Genomic DNA, 21,044 nt, shown 5'->3' on the forward strand with positions numbered 1-21,044 from the left:
AGCAGGAAGGTTTTAGGGACCAGATATACCAGGCCCACATCTATGCCAAATGTCAGACAATTTATTTCCTTTCTCACAGTCCAAGGGTAAATGAACTTACCTGTAAAATATTCTCCAAATTCTTGTTCTAGCTTAATTGCACGATCATAGGTTTTCTTGGCCTGTTCCTCCGTTAGACGCTTGTTCATCTCCCTGGGAAAATGAGGGTTTGGTATTAGAACACACAGGGAATCTCCCAAATCCTGAGAAAGTAAAAGGTATGACAAAAACGAATCTTGCAGGAAGCCTAGTGTGGTCTTCATTCTGGATTCCTCTTTGCTGGAATAATTTCAGCAACAAGGACTCCTTGTCAGGGAGTTCACTTTCTCAGAAGGCAGTCTCATGGTTCCACACTGGATTGGAGCAGAATCTGTCTCCTTATAATTTTCAGTCACTGGTCCCTGTTCTGTCCTCTGCAGTCCCATAGATAGGAGCTAAACTTCCTTCTTCCACGACAGGCACCAGGGTCTTTAAATCAAGTGTTCACGTGTCCCTTGAGGTGTTCACTGTTTCGGAATAATCTGTCCTAATTCCTTCCTTCTCTCTTTGGACATGATTTCCAAATCCTAACCTTCCTGTCCACCTTTCCTTGGACTTTGTTCTGGTCTAGCTCTATCTCCATTAAATGTGGCATGTAGAATTGAACTAAATCTTCCAGGGGTAGTCAAAGGGAGGACAAAAGATGGAGAGAAGGGAAGGTACATTACAGCATTTTGGACCTCGTTACATCTGAGAGAACACGACTTGACTGTTCTCAGGTCTTGGCCTTGCAGGCTTTGATTTCTCAACTACCCCATCCTCCCCAAGGGCTGCTGTTCCTCTTTAACGTGCAGCAGGACACATGTGGAGTGGAGAAGCACAGAAAGTGCTTCCAAAGAATTATAGAAGAAGTGACAGGCCCCTCGGGCATGTGTATCTTTCAGGCTGAACAGCCATCTGCAGCTCTTGATGCTAAACTTCTGTTAATGGCGAGGTATGTCTGCAGCGACCGGAACCCCGAACTTCTTGTTTTTATAATCAAATGGAATCTTAAGGAGCTGCTAAAGAAGGCTTGAATTAAAATGAACACAGAGAGACTGTAACAATCAAAAGCCCTGGAACCAAAATATTTCCAAATAGAATATAAGCAAGTAATATTAAATAGCGAGCCAGGATAGAGGAGCTTGGTAGGAAGCTCTAAAGCTTACTTTTGTTTATTTTGTTCTGACAAGAGGATGGTCTGTAAAGAAATCGTGCCAGGGACTCTTTGTCCCTTTTTTTCTGCTAGTCTGTTAACCATTGGTGTATCATTATCTGTATGTAAGTGCTGCTTAATCATTTTAAGTTTATTTAAATCCAACCTAGTCTCAAGGACAAATTGAGGTGGGAGGGAGATGGAAAAATTACCTAATTACAGATTCTTAACCAGTGGCAGCTTTATCCTCTTATGTCCTCTGGTGTTAAATTTTTTTGCCTACCAAACTGCACATATTATTTATCTTCCCATTTTTCTTAATCAAAGACATTTCATTAATCAAAGACTTCCAGTCATTGCCTCTGATTATCATAAGAATACCAGCGTGACTGTGTTAGGCTGATAAAAGTCCGGCCGAGAGCAAAGACATTTTGGTTAGTCCATCGGGACCATCACAGGTGCACATAAAATTTTGACAACTTTGCTGCCTTTCATTCCACTAAGGAAGCCAGAGATCTGGGGCTGGAACATGTAGTCTCAGCAAATTCCTTTTTTCAGAGAAAGTAAATGAGGCCTGAAGTAGTAAAGAGACTTGTGTAAGGTTGTACATTTAATCAAGAGTAAATCTGGTGTAAGGATTTTTTAAACCAATTTTAAGTAAAATTGGTTAAAAGTTATACCAAGAGCCTTATTTGGAAAAAATAAATAACTAAAGCTAGACGTTAACATGATTCTGTACATGACACTGATGGCTGCGATACACAGAAGCAAAAATTTTGTGAGCTCTTATTGTTGAAATAAACTCATCTTGTCCTGAGCGATGGTGTCCATGATTCTCCTCCCACATAGCACTAGCCCTAGAAGCTGTGAGTGACTGTCACTCTCAGGTACAGAAGATGCTGGGCTAAACCAAGGGAAACGTTTCACAGAAAGATGGCGTTTTGCTTCAGATGTCAAGAAATCATGTAGGTCAGAATCTTTTTTGACTTCCCTGGCCCATCCTGATCTATCTTCTCTATATTCCCTTTGCACTTATTGTCGTGATGACTAAGCTTAGGTTTTTAAACCTCTAATCTATGGGTTTGTTCTGTCTTTTTGCCTAATCTGTGAATTCTCTGAGGGAAGAGACCACGGCATGGAGCCTGACTCAGCACTTACTTGTTGAATGAATAAGTCAGTGAATGAATGCATGGAGAGCTAGACAAATAAATATAATTATCTCACAGTTGAATACAGAAGTGAACACAGGCTATCACAGGAGCGAGAAGGCAAGAGCAGGTTGGGGCAAGGTGAAGAGACACGGGAAAGCTTCCCATTGCCATTGGGCAGGACAGGGAATGGAAGTCACGAGGCAACACAATATAAAAAGAACATCTCTTTCATACATGCCCTTGATTTTATGCTTCTCTGAAGAGTCAGCTATGCATGTGCTAATAAGCTCTGTGGTTTGATGTGGACGATGCACTTGAGAAATAATGTGTGTGATGATGTATCAATGCCTAGATGTGACAGCTGCCATGCTCTTGTTCCAGCTGACCTAGCATTCACTCCTCCCTGGGCATTGGGCAATTCATGCCAGCTTTGCTCCTGAAGTAAAACTCTTGGAAAAGAGCGAACTGGAAAGTAAACATCAAGCATCTACGAATGAGAGCACGTTGGTTTGAATGTCACCACATATGACTATGGCTGCAGAAAATTCTGTCAGATTCACTATCCTGGTGGAGGAATCCAGCCTTCAGGATGTTTAATCTTCCTTGGTGATAAGTGACTGTGACAATGCCCTAAGGCAAAACTAAATAAGTCATCTTATAGTTGTGGCAGGAAGTAGACCTTCTCCTACTGAGCACCAGATGGGAATGTCTCCCAATATCACACTGAACCAAATGCGTAACTGCTGTTTCTCCCACAGGCCTCACTTCCCCAGGAAGCCATTTATCCCACTGCATGTTTATGATGTGGAAATTCATTTTTCTATTTATGAAACAGGCCTTTAAAATGCTGTTTCCAGGATGAGAGGGCTATTTTTTGAATCCTATTATTAATGTAAGCATTAATAATTTTTGAGGCTCTTTACGAGGCTCTTTAAGAATTAGAAATTACTTTTACATGATGAAATTTGTGGTTGCTTAATTCACTTTATGTAATACCCCACACAATATCCTACACGAGGAGAAACTTAATATACATGATCAGGGATAATACTATCAAGAATCATTATTTTAACATTAACACATATTTTCTTACGTGCCAACTATGGGCAATAATCTTTATGTTAAAATTTAAGACCTAAATTCATGTGGCTGAATTGTCAGCCACCTCCCAATTTTATTTTTTCATCCTGGTGAGAAACTTTGTCCATATTTTATTTATGAGAATATAGTCTGCTTTTAAGATACAGCTCTGGCAATTTCCCCAGAGATCAACTATGTGTTTAACTTAATTTTCTTGGCTTCGATTCCAGCTACTGCAGCTCACTTCGCCTTTTCATCTTTAGAGAAGATGCGGAACAGTTAGCTGTTATCCTCTGCAAGTAGCTATTTTCATCTCTGGGATTAAGTAATTTCATTTTCTTGGTCTTTCCATAAGCACTCTTTTCCAGTGCTTTGTGGTTCACTTCTGTACCTTGTCAAATACTCTAAGGTCTTAAAAACTCCCTATTAAAGATAGTGGTCTATATTCATGAGGTTTTAATTAAGGAACACAAGAATTCTATGATAGAGCAAAGTGAAATGCCAATGAAAAGAGTCTAAAATATTGTCTGCTCCCTCTATAAAAACCTACATATTTAAAAAGATTTACCAATGGAGCTGCTCTCAGAAATAGACAATTCAAAGATGATGCTACCTATCATTTGTAAAACAAAACTGAAGAAGCAAACCAAACTAAATCAACCTACCTTTAAAACAACAAAACAAAACAATCACACACACACAAAACAACTTGTGAAATGAAAAAAAGTCGAGAAACATTAGTGAGGACATTTTAAGGAGTTACTGACATTACGTCTCTAGTGGCTCAAAAAAAAATTTTAATATAGCTTTTAAAAAAGGAAATGCATAAAAAATCAACAGTGGCATTTCCCATTTGTAAGCATTTGTGACAAAAAGCTGTTAATAATGTGCTGTGTCATATGGAACAGGGAACCGGATGAAGGCCCCCAGTGGCCTCCACTTACATCAGAGGTTCCAGAGACTTGGGCTTAATGAAGATGGCAATGGGATAGAGCTGGGCAACTTGTAACCGCTTGATAGCATTTCCTGATACGTCAAGTATACAGTGTTTGCCCTGGTAGAAAGAAGAAAAATATGGAGTTAATCCAGAAAAAGTGATCATAATCCAACACCCCCTAAAAAAATGTAAGTGTACTTTAGGAGAAGATAAGGAATAATGGATTTCTAAGGTTTGACAAAGGATCACTGCAAAGCATAAATGAAAGATGTATAGGTCATTACTGAATGCTTGCCATAACTCATATTTATTACCCCCTTACTAAGTGTCTGCCACTGGGATAGACATTTCACATATGTCATCTCAGGTACTTTGTTTTCTTAAATAAATCTAATGTTTTGCACAAAGAAATATATATAGACAAGTGTAATGTGAGTCTATTCTCATGAAGCTCATAAACCATCTCTGAAGACAATTGTCAAGAAGAAATTCCCAAATCTATGAGGTTCATATTATCAACAGTATTTTAGAGAAGAGAAGACTAAAGCTTAGAAATATTAACTAACTTGCCTAAAGTCTCAGTGCTACAAGGACAGAAACCCAAAGCCTGAGCACTGGAATGAACAGACACCTTGTTGTCTCACCTTGCCTGATGTTAAATTTGGAGAAATGGTAATTGTGTGAATTTAGAACAATTCCATAAACATTTGCTGAATGCTTATATACACCCTGCCCTTGAAGTGCTCAGTCTAGCAGAGGACAGACACAAAAAGAGTTATTGTAAATACTATATCTTAAATGCTATGAGAGAGGCTTGCACAGGGTATGTAAATTTGTTAACAAATAAAAACTCTATTACATTATAGCACACCTCATTTAACTTGACTTCCACTGCAATGAGTGCTCAGAACAAGGAATTGCTTTATTAAGTATTTTTGGAAAAGTAGATTTATTTGCCACACATCATATTCTACCTCCTGGAGAGAAATGGCCTCATTACCCTCATGCTAGAAGAACTTTACATGAGAAGAAAAAAAGCATATTATGCAGATAGGAACAGTCTTAAATCAATAATGGGGATAAAAACTCATCTATAATATCCAAATGAAAATGAACAGAATTCATAAATACTTGAGCTCTTATGGGAGAAACACACTGAGATGGTTCAAGCCTTTATCACTTAAGTAGTAAATTCCAAGTTTACTATCTATGAAGTGCAGCAGCTACATAAAAATCTCTAAATTCTGTCTGATTATTCACTGGCCAGAACCTCTTAAGTTAACAAAGATTGTATCTACATGCTCAAAGAAGAAAATAAATGCAATTATTTAGGAAACTAATTACAAACAGTATAATATACCTCATAGAACCTAACTTTTGAGAGGGTGGAAAACAGATGCAACTTCTTAGTGTATTCTCAGATAGACATTAAAATTTCTTGTTTGTTTGTTTGTTTGTTTATTTTTACTAGTATGTTAAAAGAGGTTTTGTAAAAAAGATTGTATCAAAATAAATCAACCCAATAAATACTAATTCTGTTACAATGTGATTGCCTCTTAATTCTTTTTTTCCCCCTCCTGTTAAATTGGTCATCTGTTTACAGATTAAGATGTCTTTATAGGCAGATCTTAAAGCCACACTCGGGTGCCTTCCTATCCTATTCCCTCTTGAACATTCTCTCCTTTTCCATTCCCTTGAAATACCTCCCGTAAGTTGGAATTGCTGCCAGCTGAGCTGGCTAAGCAGTCCTCTCCATCTATTTACCCTCCATCATGAGGACCTCAAGTTTTCAGGAAGATAACAAGTAACTCCTGCTATTAAAAAGAATTGAGGACCTCGATCTAAACAACCAAGAGTAATGAAGCTTCCTTAATAAATTCAATGCTGTTTACCGGGATCAAAGATAAGTGAGCAAAGGACAAAATGAATCTTCATAAACTTTAAGCTGTTAATTGTCTTTAGGTTTATACTTCCCCACCCCTTAAGTCAATTGGCATATTTTATTGAGATTAGAGCAAAGATTAGCAACCTCGTTCTAAAGTGACTCTCTGCTTAGAGATCTTAAAAGGAATATTTAATCAAAAATTACAACTATAATCAGGAAAGAATAATGACCAAAATGCATCTTGCCACCTGGGACCCTTCTTCAGGGGAGGAGGTGTAAGATGACTGGTGAACATACCCTTTCTGCTACAAATCTCACGGACTGCACACTGGTTCCATATAAATTGTCATTGTACTGGCCAGCTTCTATAAACTTGTGCTCTTGGATGTCTTTTTCCATTTGTTCTCTGGAAATGACAAAGTGATAGTCTCTGCCATCCACCTCATAGTCACGCTTTGGCCTCGTAGTATCTTTATAAAACAAAAAATAATAAAATTAATGTCGTATATTTATACTTGTTTTCTTCACCACACCCTCAACATAGATACATAAAAATATGTTATATGAAGGACCATGACATAGCAACAGGTACCAGTTTTAGTTTCCCCCTGTAAACAACTATAAAATTAGACAAAATATATGAAATAGCTATTTTCAGTCATCAGATAATAATCAGTGCAGGACTATTATTCTTGACAAGTGAAACACATGAGGGGAACTCCATTTATTCTACTTCTATTTCTAAATGGAGAGTCTAGAGGTCATATAATGGCCCCAGAGAAGCCACAAATTAGATTACTCTAGACCTACCCTAGGCCTGTCTTCACAAAGTCTAAAATGAAGTCATTATTGGAAGAAGCTGATCTGTCAGTAAACTATTACCTGTCGGAACAAAAACTTAATATTTTATAAAGGAAGATAACAAAATCCAGACTCTCAGTAATGTAGCATCACAATGTCCAACACAAAATAAAAGATTATGGGATGAGCAAAGAAGCAAGAAAATGTGTCATATAACCAGAAAATAAAGAGACATACAGTTTAAATACATTCAGGGATTTTAAAAGACGTAAAATGAGATAATCACAGTTAGGATGGGACTAAACTTTAATCATGGCTAGACGTGACTAAACTTCATCAGAAAAGGGCAATCTATCAATATAAATAAAAATATTAATATAATTTCAATCTTTGACTCAGATATTCTATTTCTAGGAATCTGTCTTAAAAATTGTCAAAATTTGTTTAAAACTTTATCTTTCAAGATGTTCAGTTATATTAGTTTATCAGTTATAGATAGTAATTATAATATATAATTATATGAGACAAAAAGCAAAATATCATACAATGATTAATTATGACATAATATAATTTAAAATAATTATATAAAATTTTAAATAATGTTAAACAAAAAATACTGTATTTATCTAATATGTCCTCAATCACAGGAGAAAATACATATATAGAAAGAAAGAAGGGGTGGAAATCTAAGAAAACACTAACTGTGATGTTATCTGTGGAATTCTGTATATTTTTTATTGTTTAACTTTTTAAAAAGCATTTTCCAAGTTTTGTACAATGAATATGTATTGATTATCATAAAATATGTTATTAATTAAAAAAAGAGAAAGAGAAGAGTGTACAAGGTGGAGGGTAAAATGGAAATAGTGCTTAAGAACTGCCTTTTTTATTTTTTACTTCAAAAGTGGAGGAACAAACTGGAAGTTGCTATGAATAGAGTTTGACTTGATTATTTCTATCTAGAGTCTTTCTCAGGCTATGTTCTACGGCAAGATCTCTTCCCAGAGCACTTGCTGGGAAGGCCTCACGAGACATACCCATCATCCTAGTTCCCTCAGTCCATGTCCTGTACACATACACAGTTCCTGCTATTCTTATGTATTCCAGGTGACATTTGCAGTAATGCAATGTAACAGACAGTTCAAAGCATAAAGCTTAAAAAATGTAGAGTGAGAAAGAAAAATTTGGGATCAAATTTAAGAGCTCAATTATCTAATAAATTAAAATTTCCTGGTGTTTTCTCTACATACACAGAAGCCCTCTAATTTTTATGTAACACAGTGGGAATAGAGGTAGATGGAGGTAGGAGAGTGGGGAAGGTATGGTAGAGAGAAAGGAGGTAGAGAAGATAGAATTTTATGGGTCCATATTCAGAGACCAGGAGATCTGATGATTGTCTATAATGATAAGAAAGTAGATTAAAGTCTGTAATTACTTTAATGAGGATAGATTAAGGTTTTATATACCTTCTTGTCTTCATCTTCCCCAAACGTGGGACTATAAAAACACAGAGGAAAGGTTTTTGTTTTTGGATTGACACATGGCCCTAAATCATACTGAGATGATTTTAAAATAGGGCTTTTATTTCTGATCTCTCTTATTATGTGGGAAAGTGTGATTCAGTGGCATTTCAATCAATCTGTGAGAGCATACCTATCAATAATACTATGTGATTTTAAATGCTATGGCAGTTACAAAGAAAAGATTCATCCTGCCTTCTAGGAGCCCACAGTCAGTTTGGAGAACATACTTACTACTTACTAAATAGAGATTACATGGCAGGATAGATGAAGTGTCAGGCAGAGAAAATTAAATAAGATGCTTGGATAATAGGTAACTAATTGGTAGTATTCGAACCACTGGAGAGACTACTGAGGAACAGAATTACGCTTTATCATCTCAAAAAGGAGCCAAGCTTTTTCCTAGAGAAAAGAAAAATGATACTTACGAGGCACGCAGGAGCCAAATTTGTCAGGAAATTCAGATATCAAGTCATCATTGATCCGATCCTTCATGGGGCCCAGGATAATCACTGGCCTAGTATAGTTTACTGCAGAGAGGAAAAGGAAGAGGCAGATGAGGAGAAAGTCACGTAAATGACTTCAAAACTGTCCTGTCAGGGTGATTCTTAAGGCGAAATTGTCAAACGGTAAGAACTGCCGAGGGCATTACTTCATTGGATAAATCGCTCATACAGCCCTGTATAGGGAAATGGGTGTGTAACACTCAGTATCTTGGCTGTGCCTACTTTCTGGAATTTACTAACAGAAAAAAGGAACTGCAGTGTCTGTCAATGAAAAGAGCCAGTTGGAGGGGTTGTGCTTATTCTTAGATTATGCCTACATGACGTCAAATCATCTACTGAGTTTAATCAATTGAGCAGGAGAAAAAAAGATTCTGAAGTAGCTATTTGGCCACTGTTTAGACAATAACTTTAAAAAGTAATCGTTTGTAGTAATGAAAACTTATGTTTTCATAATTTATTTCATACTTCATCTCAAAATACTCTTTATATTCTCCTGGAGTTTTCCCAGTTCCTTTGTATCATGGGGTTAGAAGAAACTCTAATGCTCGTTTGGTATAACTCCTCATCTGATGCTTGAATTTTCTCTGCAGTAACCTTGTCAATAGCCATTAGTCTCTGTAGAAATGCCTCTAAGAAAAGGAAATGCAGGCTTCTGGAGCAGCCCGCAGATGGTTTGTATCATAGGACAGGCTGGCTAGAAAGTTCTTTCCACAACTGAGCTGTCGTCAGTCTCCTGATTTTATCCATCGGTCCTGTAAACGGGGCTCTTTAGTGACATGGATGTGGTCCTTCCCATTAAGGACAGCTCATCTGGAGAGCTGGTCCATCCTCTTGGGAGCTGTCCCTGCTCATGGTCAGCAGGGAAATTGTTTGCTTGGTGAGAGGGCAAAAGAGAGAGCATCTGGTCTGGGGACAGCTGAGTATTAAATAGAGTTTATTTTCCTTACTCCTTCATTCTTTCCCTCTTGTAATGGTGTCACCTGTTGTGGCCTGAAAATCAGGAACCAGAGCATGCTGGGAAACTTACTTTCCTGCCTTGTGACAGGCTCATAAGAAAGAATGAAGTCTTCTTGACCTCCTGAGAAGAGAAGAAAGGAAAATTACAGTGAACTAACAACCAGTCACACACCACAGCTACAAGCCCTGCTCTGAAACACAGGAAACACACAGTTTGGGGTTCATTTTCCTTGCTCTCTCTCCTTGAACCATTCAAAAACTCCTTTCATCCTTATAATACCATTTGGCACTATTGTAGTGTCAGGTTATCGATGGTCATATCTCTAAGTAACGACTGGAAGCTAGCTGTCTGTAGTTCATCAGGGCAGTGACCTATGGATCTGTCCTCTGCCTGACACTGAGAAATGGAGCACCATGGCCTCTATGCCTAGCATTACTACTTAAAACAAAACGGTCTAGTTCAAGGACAGGGTCCATTCATTAGCGTGCTGCTACATTGTCAGCATTTCTGGACCTTTTATTTCATCTTCTATTTTATTTCCCAGAGAAGCACATTGTTCAAAAGCAAGTGTCTGCTTGTTTTGTTTTATACAAAAACTTCATCAGAACATACCTATAGGGCACTGAGGATTTTATGATAATGTTAATTCATCATGAAAATGCTGGGTCAATTCAAGAAGATAAAAAATTGAGGAGCACCCTAAATCACTGGTTGTAATTACTCATAAATCTAGCCTTGAAACTTTGGAAAAAGAACTAAGAAAGACAATATAGTAAAAGCGCCAGCCCCTCCAATGTCATTTGCTACAAGCCTTCTGATTTACAGTGGGCCTTGAATCAACAAATAAACATGGAAAGTAAATTGGTTTTAGGCAATTATTTTTTTCAATCATCTTTTTCACCTGGGCATGAGATTAGCTTGATTCAGCTGCAAACCCAGAAAAGTCTGCTCTTATATTTGTTTTAGGCCTAAGACTGACTATTCTTTGGTGAGGAAATAGCTTAGGGCTGTTGAAAAGCACTTCCTGCCTGTTGTTCTATAGAGGAGAAGTGTGATATGAGGTAGTTTTTCAGAAACCAAAGGGCAATGAATCTCATTGCTTTATCGCCTCATCACGCCTGAAACACTGTTACAGTTTGTCAATACCACATGCTCCTCCTTCAATAGCCACGGCATCAGACCAGGTAAGTTCATTTCATAAAAGGAGTTAGTTAATATCACAGTTTCGATACTGCCAGTTGATTTGGGGAAATGAAGCAATATGTGGATAGAGCTGTGAAGTACAGATGTCTTCCTGGAGACTGGGTAGCTGGGGTGGGGTGGGATGTCTTACATTTTCAAGCATGAGAATTGGCCCCTGGCCTAAGTCACATCTTACCGCACCCTCAAGCAGAGCGCACTCTCAGAATGGCACCACTAGGCCAAGCTACTTCCTTTAGGCATGAAGAATGAGCCTGATGTTCCTTCTAAGTGGCATACTCATAGATGCCTCAGAAGTCTTCAGGGGACATTCTCACAACTGGGCAGAGGTTTGATACATGAGGAGACAGATTCACATTTTTTTTATTCAGGAGAAAAATGGTTCCTTTTAATAAACAAAACTACTGAAATTTATGGAGGCTAGGCTAAAAAGAAAATGATTGCTAAGCCCCCGTTATCTAAAGCCTGAGATGTAGAGGTCATGGGAATTCAAAAGATAAGTGTAAAATGGTTGAGGGAAAAGTATAGCTTTAGCAATAGAAGCATGACAGTGTTAGACTGTAATATTACAGGGAAATCTTCCTGGAATGATAAATATGTGAAAAGAGAAATACTGACCACAGGATAACGAAGGGTTTAAATATCAGGTGATATTTATGCCTCTCCATGAGACTGGGAACTCCATAAAGGCAAGGACTGGGTTTCATGTACTACTGTGTCCCCAGTGCCTAACATAAAGAAAGATGTTAATGAATTTGCATTCTGACTTCAGTGGTAGGAGACAGGATGAGCGATGAGGCCAAAGACAGGTTCTACTATGTGTTTCTGTCTGCGTGCTTTCTCATTGACAAGTGTGGTTTTCTCTAAATAAATATAACGCATCGTGTTTCCACAGGAATCTCTTTCCAATGACCTTGCAAATCATTCTGATGGGACATTCTAAAGGCATACCTTAAATAAGGTATTTGGTGTCAGTGTGTATAATTTGCGATTTGGAAAATTAGCTCAAAGTAGCCCCGCTTTGATTAACTTTGTTAGACAGTTCTGTAGTTCTTTGTTTATTCATTGCTTTTTGTTTACTTTCTAATTTATAAAAGGCACCGGTTCTTGTTCAAAGCAGAAAGACTGGCAGACAGTGGTGGCAACACCCCTTATGTCAAGACCCATCCCAATTCTAAAGACCCTGTGACAATCAGGTGCTATGTAAGGACGCCTATAGGGAACTCACAGCAGCTGGTATTACATAATAGCTGTGAATTCAGCACCTTAAACCAATTTTCACTTTCATGTTCAAGGATAAAAAGCCCTATGGATAGCAGAAGGGAGACTAAGAGGGGGAGGCAAAAAAAAGTCACAGCAATGAATAAAAGATAATTCATGTATGTATGGCACTTTCCAGGCCATAAAAGGTTTTCACATCCATTGGCATCTATTTTTTACAGCTATTTCTTTTGAGGTAGGTGCTCTGATGATAACCCATTTTACAGATGAAGAAGCTGAGCCTCAGAGCTATTAATGAGGCCTGTTTTCTCAGGCAGTAATTAGTAGAGTCAAAATTTAAAACCACATATTTTTTTGACTCCTTGTTGAGTATATAACACTGTCTCAAAAAGGCAAAAGATGTAGAATTCTCTGTGGGGGCTGGGACACAGGGGCAGACCTTGTAAATGAACAAAGGATGAGTGGCAGAGATAAGGGCTAGATTGAGTCAGAGTCACTGAGAGTCCAGAAGGTGCTCCAATGTAAATAACAACTCTTAAAAAAAAAATGCTGCTGTTAAGTCATCTCCATAAAACAGTCATTCTTAGCAGTTTTTCTACTTTTTGTTCAGGAGGTGTTGGCACTTGGAAATAACAGCTGACAAAAAGGTATAAACTATTACTTGGTCTTGTTTTTGCAACTGCATGGCTGTGAGTGGGAGGGCAGCAGTACTGTGTGTGGACATCTCCAGCTGTAGGAAACTTAGCAGAGGCTTTTGTAACTATCTCCATGAAATACTTTGTGTTTAAACTGGAAGCAAGTCACAATAAGAGGAATTCAGAGTAAGACCTTGATATGCTCTCACGATAGGGAAAAGAAAGTTGATGTTCTTTAGAAATTTTTGGAAACTAGAAAAGAGACTAGTGAAGTAAAGACCAGTGGCAGCACATTTAATGTCCTAAATTTAGTGTTTAGTGTCTACATTGATGATTATAAAGATTAAACTAGGTTAATGGTTTGGAGTTCATGTGGTTGATAGATGGCGAGTATGTAGCACATGATGTCACTCCCCCATTCCATGCCCTTGACAGGCATCACAAGTTATCACTGTCTGCATTTACTGCAGAACCTCAACTTGGCCTCAATATTTTTCAATACAACTCTTCAGACAGATATTACCAAATGGTCAGAATTGGAATCTTGATTAAAATCTGTTTGCTATCTCTGTTCTAACCTAAGCTACTCATTTTACATCGGAGAGAAATGAGGTTCAAAGACATGGAGCGATTTCTTCACGATCACATAGTGAATTTGTGGTTCAGTGTCTCCATGGGATGTTCAGAAGATTAAATCAGTTAATAAACATAAAACCTTAATATCAGGCTTAGAAAATAGGTAACGTGTGGAGAGGCTTGGATTACAAACCACAGGGAAGAGTGAAAATGTATGGAATTCAAAATTAAAATGTCTTAATTGGACTTGAAGTGTCACCATATTAGTGACATACATTAACTCTTGGAGCTTTAGCTTCCTCATCTGTAAAATGGAGTATTTCTATAAGGTATATCTCACAGTTTGGTTGCAGAAATCAAATGAGAAAATAGATGTAATGAAAAATTGCTTAATAAAGGCTAGAGAACTAGAGGAACTATAAGGGCAATATTTGATTAGAGTGAAGAAAGGCAAAGAATATGGGCATCAATCTGACTGATTCCAGTGGAAAAGTCCTAGATCTCCCATGTCAGCATCTCAATTTCAATCAGATCATTTCTTCAAGATCCTTGTTTTGAAAATCCTACTTAGCTGATAAGCACCAACAGGTGAGAAGGATAATCATCAGTCTCCCACGTCCATAATGACATAAGGAGCTTTGCTGAGCTTTGAGGAAGGCAGGGCGTCAGCTGCAGAGATTTACAAAGTCTCCATTGTACCTACATGGTCTGTATTGCATCCCAAAACGAGGGCAATTGAAAGCTAAGACACAAGACAACCACAGATACAAGCCTGCACTGTAATACTTTGTTGAGAGATAGAAACATGGAATTAGCCCTTAATTAAGATAGTTTTAAGGTGGCGTTTTGCATAATTAGACAGCGTGCACTGTAATTAACTGCATTTTGGCTAGTGCTCAGTAAAGTTGGACTTGGACAAAAATAATTATTCTATGATACTTGAGATGGTGCAGCAAAGTCCTGAGCTATTTTTTAGAATTTGAAGTTTGCATAAGTGTGTGTGTGTGTGTGTGCGCACGCGCGCGCGTGTGTGTATCTCAGAAATGTGTGAGGCTTTCAAGTAAGGTTGTCACAACATGTAACTCTAGGATGCAGTGTGAATGGTGCCCTCTGAAACTGTGAAACACAGTGTTTGTTTCTAAATACTGACCATTTTTAAAAAGCTATTTTTCCCCAGAGTGGACATCGAATGGTCTTAAGAGTAAAAAATAACACCCGGACACCAGTGAAAAAAGGATCTTTTTAGTACTTGTTTATGTCGCTCTTCACGACACATAAAGTTAGTCATAATTTCAGCAAACGCCAGGAATTCAATAGAAAATGCAGCATATTTTGATTTCAAAATGCCACTTTCTAGAAACCACGTCTGCCTTAAGCCTCTGTGCCTTTTTCTGTGCCACTGCCCTGCCTGGAAAGTTTCCTTCTCAGTCTGTCTAGCTGGTAAGTGCCTCATCTTTCCAAAGCTCAGCTCAAAGAGCACTTCCTTTTTGAGATCACCTCCCAAACTCCAACTGTTATTGGGCTAGACTTTTACCCCAGAAACTACCACACTTTGTGCATTTTTCATTTACTGAACTCTCTCTCTCACTATATGTGTGCTGAGTTCCAGAGTTGGTTGACTTTCATTTGGGTCTCATGGTGCTTGTGATGAGAGCATATAATAGATGCTAAATGAATAAATGTCCACTTATAATTCCTCATATTTCCATCTTGAAGAAAAAAATATCATTTACTCTTCTAAGCTATGACAAAGACACTTCTTACTTTCGGTCATTTGTAACGAAAGCAATCTGAGTAGCTGACATTCTGTAACCTCAGATGAGACTCAAACTAATATAGATTATTATATTACACATTTGCTCTGGTAATATCATAGAGTTCAGTTCCAATTCTTCTCATAGATTCACTCAATTAACATTTATGTGTACCTACTATTTGAGAGTGAAAAGATTATTTGATGTCATCTTGGAGCTATCAAAACTTGTTGAGCAGCTGAAAGCTTTGACTCAATTTTAATAACCTAATGATTCTGGGAAGAACATTCTCTTCTCTGAAAGAGAAAAGGGGGGTCCTCTAAAATACTCTCAAGAATATTTCCAAAGGAAATGGTAGTTCTTACATAAACTTTCCATAAAAAGGATTGAAAAAACAAAGCATGACATTTCTCTTTTCTATATCTGTGTCTATAGGATGGAAGGACAACCTTAAAAATTGAAAATTGAACTTCAGAGAAAGGAGGGCCATTGGTCTCCATGGAACCCAACAAACAATTTATATTTTCCTTATACTAAACTGAGGGTACCTTAGCTGTCAGGAACATATGCTTTGGTCACTTCTTCTTGGCCTAATTTTTTTTTTTTAAATCAAATGAGTATGCAGATGAGACTAATGTTTCTCCAAGTTTGGATAATTGTCAAATACGAATAGAAAGAATGTAAAAATGTTAAAGACCACACTGAGGATGAGAACCCTTTGAGTCTTTCATTAATAAGACTTGACATTCTGTTCAGGAAGAAAATTAGGTGGTTCTAATATTTAATGGCTCAAGGGTATCTCATTTCTTTTCAATTCTTTTCATTTTATTCTTTTCATTTTATTCTGTAGTGTGTTTCATCTTCCTCCTCTGGCCCTGACCTCTCTCTGCCACCTTTCCTCTTTTGTGCTTTTTTTCTATTTATCAGCCATCTGATTTTCCAAAGCCTATATTAGAATCCAAACTAAGTTTGTCATACTTCAAGAAAACTAGTTGGCATGCCCCCTCAAAAATGCATGGTCTTGTAAAGTACCATGCTGTAAGAGAAAAAAAATCAAAACTAAAACAAACAAAAACTATTCTAGTTTTAAATTAATACAATATTTAAGGAAAAAAAACCTGACTGATTTCTGTCTTGGTAGCTGCGGGTCATATGTATTGGGCCTGTTTTATAATATTCTTGGCAACTGCTTTTTGAGTAATCCATTTCACTAAGGAGTACAAATAAATATTATAGAAATTGTAAAAATCCCAGTAATAATATGTACCTATGTTAGTCACCAAAAACCAGTAAGTAAGTGGTAAGAAACCACATAAATGGATCAAAAAGGATGTGATCGGTATTTGGTGAATATTTTTATACACTAAACAAATGGCTTGAGGTGACCAAACAAAGACCAGAAATAAATTTTGAGTAGTTACCTACCTTTTCAGCTAAGCTTTCTGACCCAAGATTTGTTCACTTAAAAAAATAGTGAGTTCCTTCAACATTAAAGGATGAAACTTTTTCATCACTTCCCAACCATCAAAAATATAGTTAGATATATCATAGTATCTATCTTAAAATATTAATCAAGGAGAGAAGAGATATAAAAGGTTCATGGTCGATTTAAAAGGAACACTATCATTTATAAAGATTTCTCTTGTAAAGGGGAGCCAAGAGGAGAAAAAAAAGGCCAAATGAGGAAGAAAACAAAACCATGACTTCTCAACCCTCCTGCAGGGAGTTTCAATCATTTTAGAGGGCTGAATGTCAAAATCCACCTGGTTGAACTAGCCCCCCCACTGCCCCGCCCCTCGCCCCCGCGCCACCCTCTCTGAGAGAACTGCATCACAGGCCACAGTCAACTGAGATTGGGACTGCTTGCATAAGAGTCCGCCCGTGGCCCTAGTGTCTTTTGTATCTTTCCACATCAATTGGTGATTTCACTTCAAGCCATTTGCTTTGCATGAAGATGATAAAGGGCAGTGATCAAAAAACAATAGCAAAAATTCGAAATGACCATTACAGGCAATGGGGCAATTGCAAAGAAAAGAACCACAAACCAAAGCAATAACTTACGGTAGCTACTTTCGCTATCGCTGGCATTAGAAGAAACATGTTCTGCAAGAACAGCACAGCAAATTAAAGAGATACCAAGCATTGGCGAGCAGCCAGAACTTAAAGGAATACACTCATGCAAGGCTACTAGAAATGTGAGCAAAAGGCAAGTAAAAGTCTGCAGGGAAAACTGCACTAAGAAAACGCAGATAAGATAAAAAAGATGAAAACTTTATCTCCATTTTGTAGGAAACTACTACTTGATTGCTGTGTCTTCTTTTTAGGAAAGCATCTTTACAAAAAATGTATGTCAATTAAGCACTTTTCTTTTTATAAACACTTTGACCCATTTTTATAGGTCTGATTTTCCAGATTTATGTTACTTAGGTCAGTGTGCATCTCAGCTGGATGTTTCTTGACTATGAATTTAGGAGCTTCTAAATTGGCAGTTTTCTTACAGGCTTTTTGTTTCTCTGTTTTAGCCTTTAGATATTTTGTACGAATATTGCTTTTTCAAATTGCAACCAATCCCTGGAATCCCTTGAATTTTATTTTAATTTAAATATTTCCTAAACTAATTCTCAAAATGAAAAAAGATTGTTGGAGATCTTTTCTGCTTTAGTGAGTGAGTAGAAAATCTTGACAGAAGAAATGAGTCACTGAAAAGCTTTTTATGAATCAGTTCAATATTTCCTTTTTTTTTTTTTTTTTAAGATTCTTGCTTGGGTAGCTATTAGATGCTGGAAGAATGGTACAGACAAGAGATAAAAGGCCTGATACCAAGCAGGTCCTGGCATGAAGTATGTTTTTAATTCATGTTGAATGACTTGCTTGTATAATATTTTAAACTATTTTTTATGAAAACACAGTTTAGCTCACATAACAGAGATGGATATGCCAGAATTAGAGCTTTTATTTCCAAAATCATATCCTTTCTTCTGTATTGTGTATTAAGTTGTAGATAAATTCATCAACTAATCGACCTCTTCATGTATCGGGTTAATTAAATGAAGACTATGTGACTATTTGATTTCTGAAGCTCATTAGCAATAACTTCAGCTTTTTAAAAAGTGACAACTATTGTACATTTTTAGAAAAAGAAAAAGAATGTATAACCATTTTCTCTAACAGTAAAAATATGCTTTAAAATGTATTTAAGACTTGCCAATTGGTCAAGTTAGTTTTCTTTTTTTAAACTCTATTGAGATATAATTGACAAATAAAATCGTAATACATTGAAAGTGTACAATGTGATGGTTTGATACATGTATATACATTGTGAAAGGATTCCCACAATCAAGTTAATTTACTTATTAGGGATGAATTAGTTTTAGAGCATGAAACTAATGAAAACCAAAGCATGGGTTAAGTTCACATGAATGGTTTCTCTTTGTGTTGGCATGTGACCAGAACTGCGTTACTAATTTAGGCACACATTTACAAGAGAAGAGGGGCACAAAGGAAAGAAGTGTAGATGAATCAGTGCAAATTCGTTTTCTGTTACAGAAAAGAAAGTCCAGGCATACACCTAACAATGTTTGTCTTTATGTACATGATTATACTGAACTGGGGATGACAGGGTTTTGCTTGCTTTTGATTTCTACTTTTAAAATAATTTAGAACAAAGCTACACTGTCTGTGGAGAAATTTAGGACTATACAGTGTTTTATTTAACAACGAATCTTAGCATCAAGATATTGTATAACAGAATTTTTTCCATTTTGTAGGTAAAAAGAAATTGAAGATATGTTCTAGCTAAGGTCCAAATTATAGCTAACAATAACATGAATTGGCAAATGACCTTACCTAGTGAAATCTGTTCAATTTTTAAAGAGTAAGAAAACATTTGCATAAGGCTTCAGCCATATTTTTGACATTCTAACAGCAACTATTTTTAGTGAAGCTCACATATTAGCAATATATTAGAATGCTTTCCTTTTCCCTCTCAGTTGAAAATTTAGAAACTCTCTGGTGGTACTTGATGCTGTTCAGATAATGTTGAAATCAATATTTGAACTTCAGCTGCTAATTTCAGAAAAATTTCATAACCTATTCCATATAGATACCCAAAGATAAAGTTTTCATCTTTAAGGAGACCAGTAGTTACTCTTGATTAGATTTTGTTTTCTATATATACATATCTTTAAAAGAAAATTCAAAGTAACAATTTGAAAGATGAGGGTATCATTACGCAGGGTTACGTAAACAGCTCTTGAAAACAAAGTTCAGCTCAATGCTATTTTGTTTTATACAAATGAAATGAACAGCTTCTAAAAATATTGCCCATAGCTGTTAAAACAAAACAAAACAAAAAAATTGAACATGTGATACAATTGCAAAAGACACAAAACACTGTTCTTATTTCACTGGTGCCTACACAATGGAGTTAGTATTAAAGAAAGAAAAGTCATAGCATAGTACATTAATACACAGGATTATTATATTATATTATTATATTTATTGCTCAGTGCAATGAGACACAGACTAAAGGCATTAATAACTAGAAGATTTAAAGGTTTAATGTATTTTATTTTCCTCTATAAAATGAAGACTTGATTATGTAATGCAGCTAATACATCACTAATAGAAAAAACATATTAATACATATCTAAACCTTTATCATACAAACGTTTCAAGCAGGACCACTGCAAGTCAGAAAAAAATCATTCAAAGTTAATAGCAGAGAATTATTCATGGAAGATCAAATAGCTTAGTATTAACTTTTTGAGAATGCATGTTCCTTTTGACTATAAAATAGCTCCTTTACTAATAGCAACGTACAACCCAATTATGGAATTTGGCAAGGTCTGGGTGAAAAGGCAGAAGAAGGGACGTAAAGTATATTTCTGCTTTCCTTTTCTAGAACATTTAGCTCGCCCTTTCATTCAACATGGTTTCTTGCTCTCTGGGAGGTGTAAGGCAGCAGAGCAAGTGATGCCACAGATGGAATCAAGACCATGTTGGTCATATCACACGATCAGAAAGGGAAGGTTGAACTGCAACAGAAGTTACAGTGCCTGACACACTTTGCTTTTCAATGCTGACATGCAGAACAAAACGGTTGAAAATTACTTTGTAGGAGCATTCACAGCTAGGTAACAAAGAAAACTCGTATCTTGTGCATGCTAGGAGTGAAAGGCCCTCAAGAAAAGGAACAAAAGCCAAACTCAAAAGGAAGGGAAAAGAAAAGAAAAGTTACAGTGACCATTCCTGGGAACTTACTCAGAGTCTTTGTTCCATAACCGTCGTCACCTAATCCGGGGATGTCCTGCATGGAAGTCCCCAGAGAGAGCAATGAGAGAGGAAGAACAGCCACGGAAGAGGAAGGAAGAAGTCAGTGGAGTTGAAATGGATACTACCATGACAGACCATGTTGCCTAAGCAATCTGGATCCCAGTTTCTCTTCTTTTGACACAACTTTCACCCCAAACTCTCTGGGCTGAGACTCAAAGATCCGTAAAGCAACTCAAATGTTTAAGCGGAAGATTGTTACCAAAAAAAAAAAAAAAAAAAAAAAGGAAAGAAAAATTCAGTAGATGCCATTTTTTCCCACTGTCAATGTTGCCC

The 21,044-nt window shown here is 36.9% G+C and overlaps 1 protein-coding gene across 3 annotated transcripts in view; it reads right to left on the reverse strand.

Moving 5' to 3' along the window:
- Positions 1-21,044, reverse strand: part of DLG2 (discs large MAGUK scaffold protein 2) — a 657,893-nt gene that overhangs the window by 2,443 nt on the left and 634,406 nt on the right. Inside the window, exons 5-11 of one of the 3 annotated variants that reach the window (XM_025042869.1) lie at positions 20,700-20,745; positions 17,499-17,540; positions 10,121-10,171; positions 9,016-9,117; positions 6,564-6,736; positions 4,389-4,498; positions 101-192 (exon numbers count right to left, since the gene is read on the reverse strand). In XM_025042869.1, the coding sequence (XP_024898637.1) occupies positions 101-192; positions 4,389-4,498; positions 6,564-6,736; positions 9,016-9,117; positions 10,121-10,171; positions 17,499-17,540; positions 20,700-20,745 (616 nt within the window). The remainder of the gene's footprint in view (positions 1-100; positions 193-4,388; positions 4,499-6,563; positions 6,737-9,015; positions 9,118-10,120; positions 10,172-17,498; positions 17,541-20,699; positions 20,746-21,044) is intronic. The other 2 variants (XM_006926670.1, XM_006926664.3) reach the window with 2 other exon arrangements.

This window comes from Pteropus alecto, unplaced genomic scaffold (genome assembly GCF_000325575.1).
Source record: "Pteropus alecto unplaced genomic scaffold, ASM32557v1 scaffold7, whole genome shotgun sequence".
NCBI classification, from domain to species: Eukaryota; Metazoa; Chordata; class Mammalia; order Chiroptera; family Pteropodidae; genus Pteropus; species Pteropus alecto.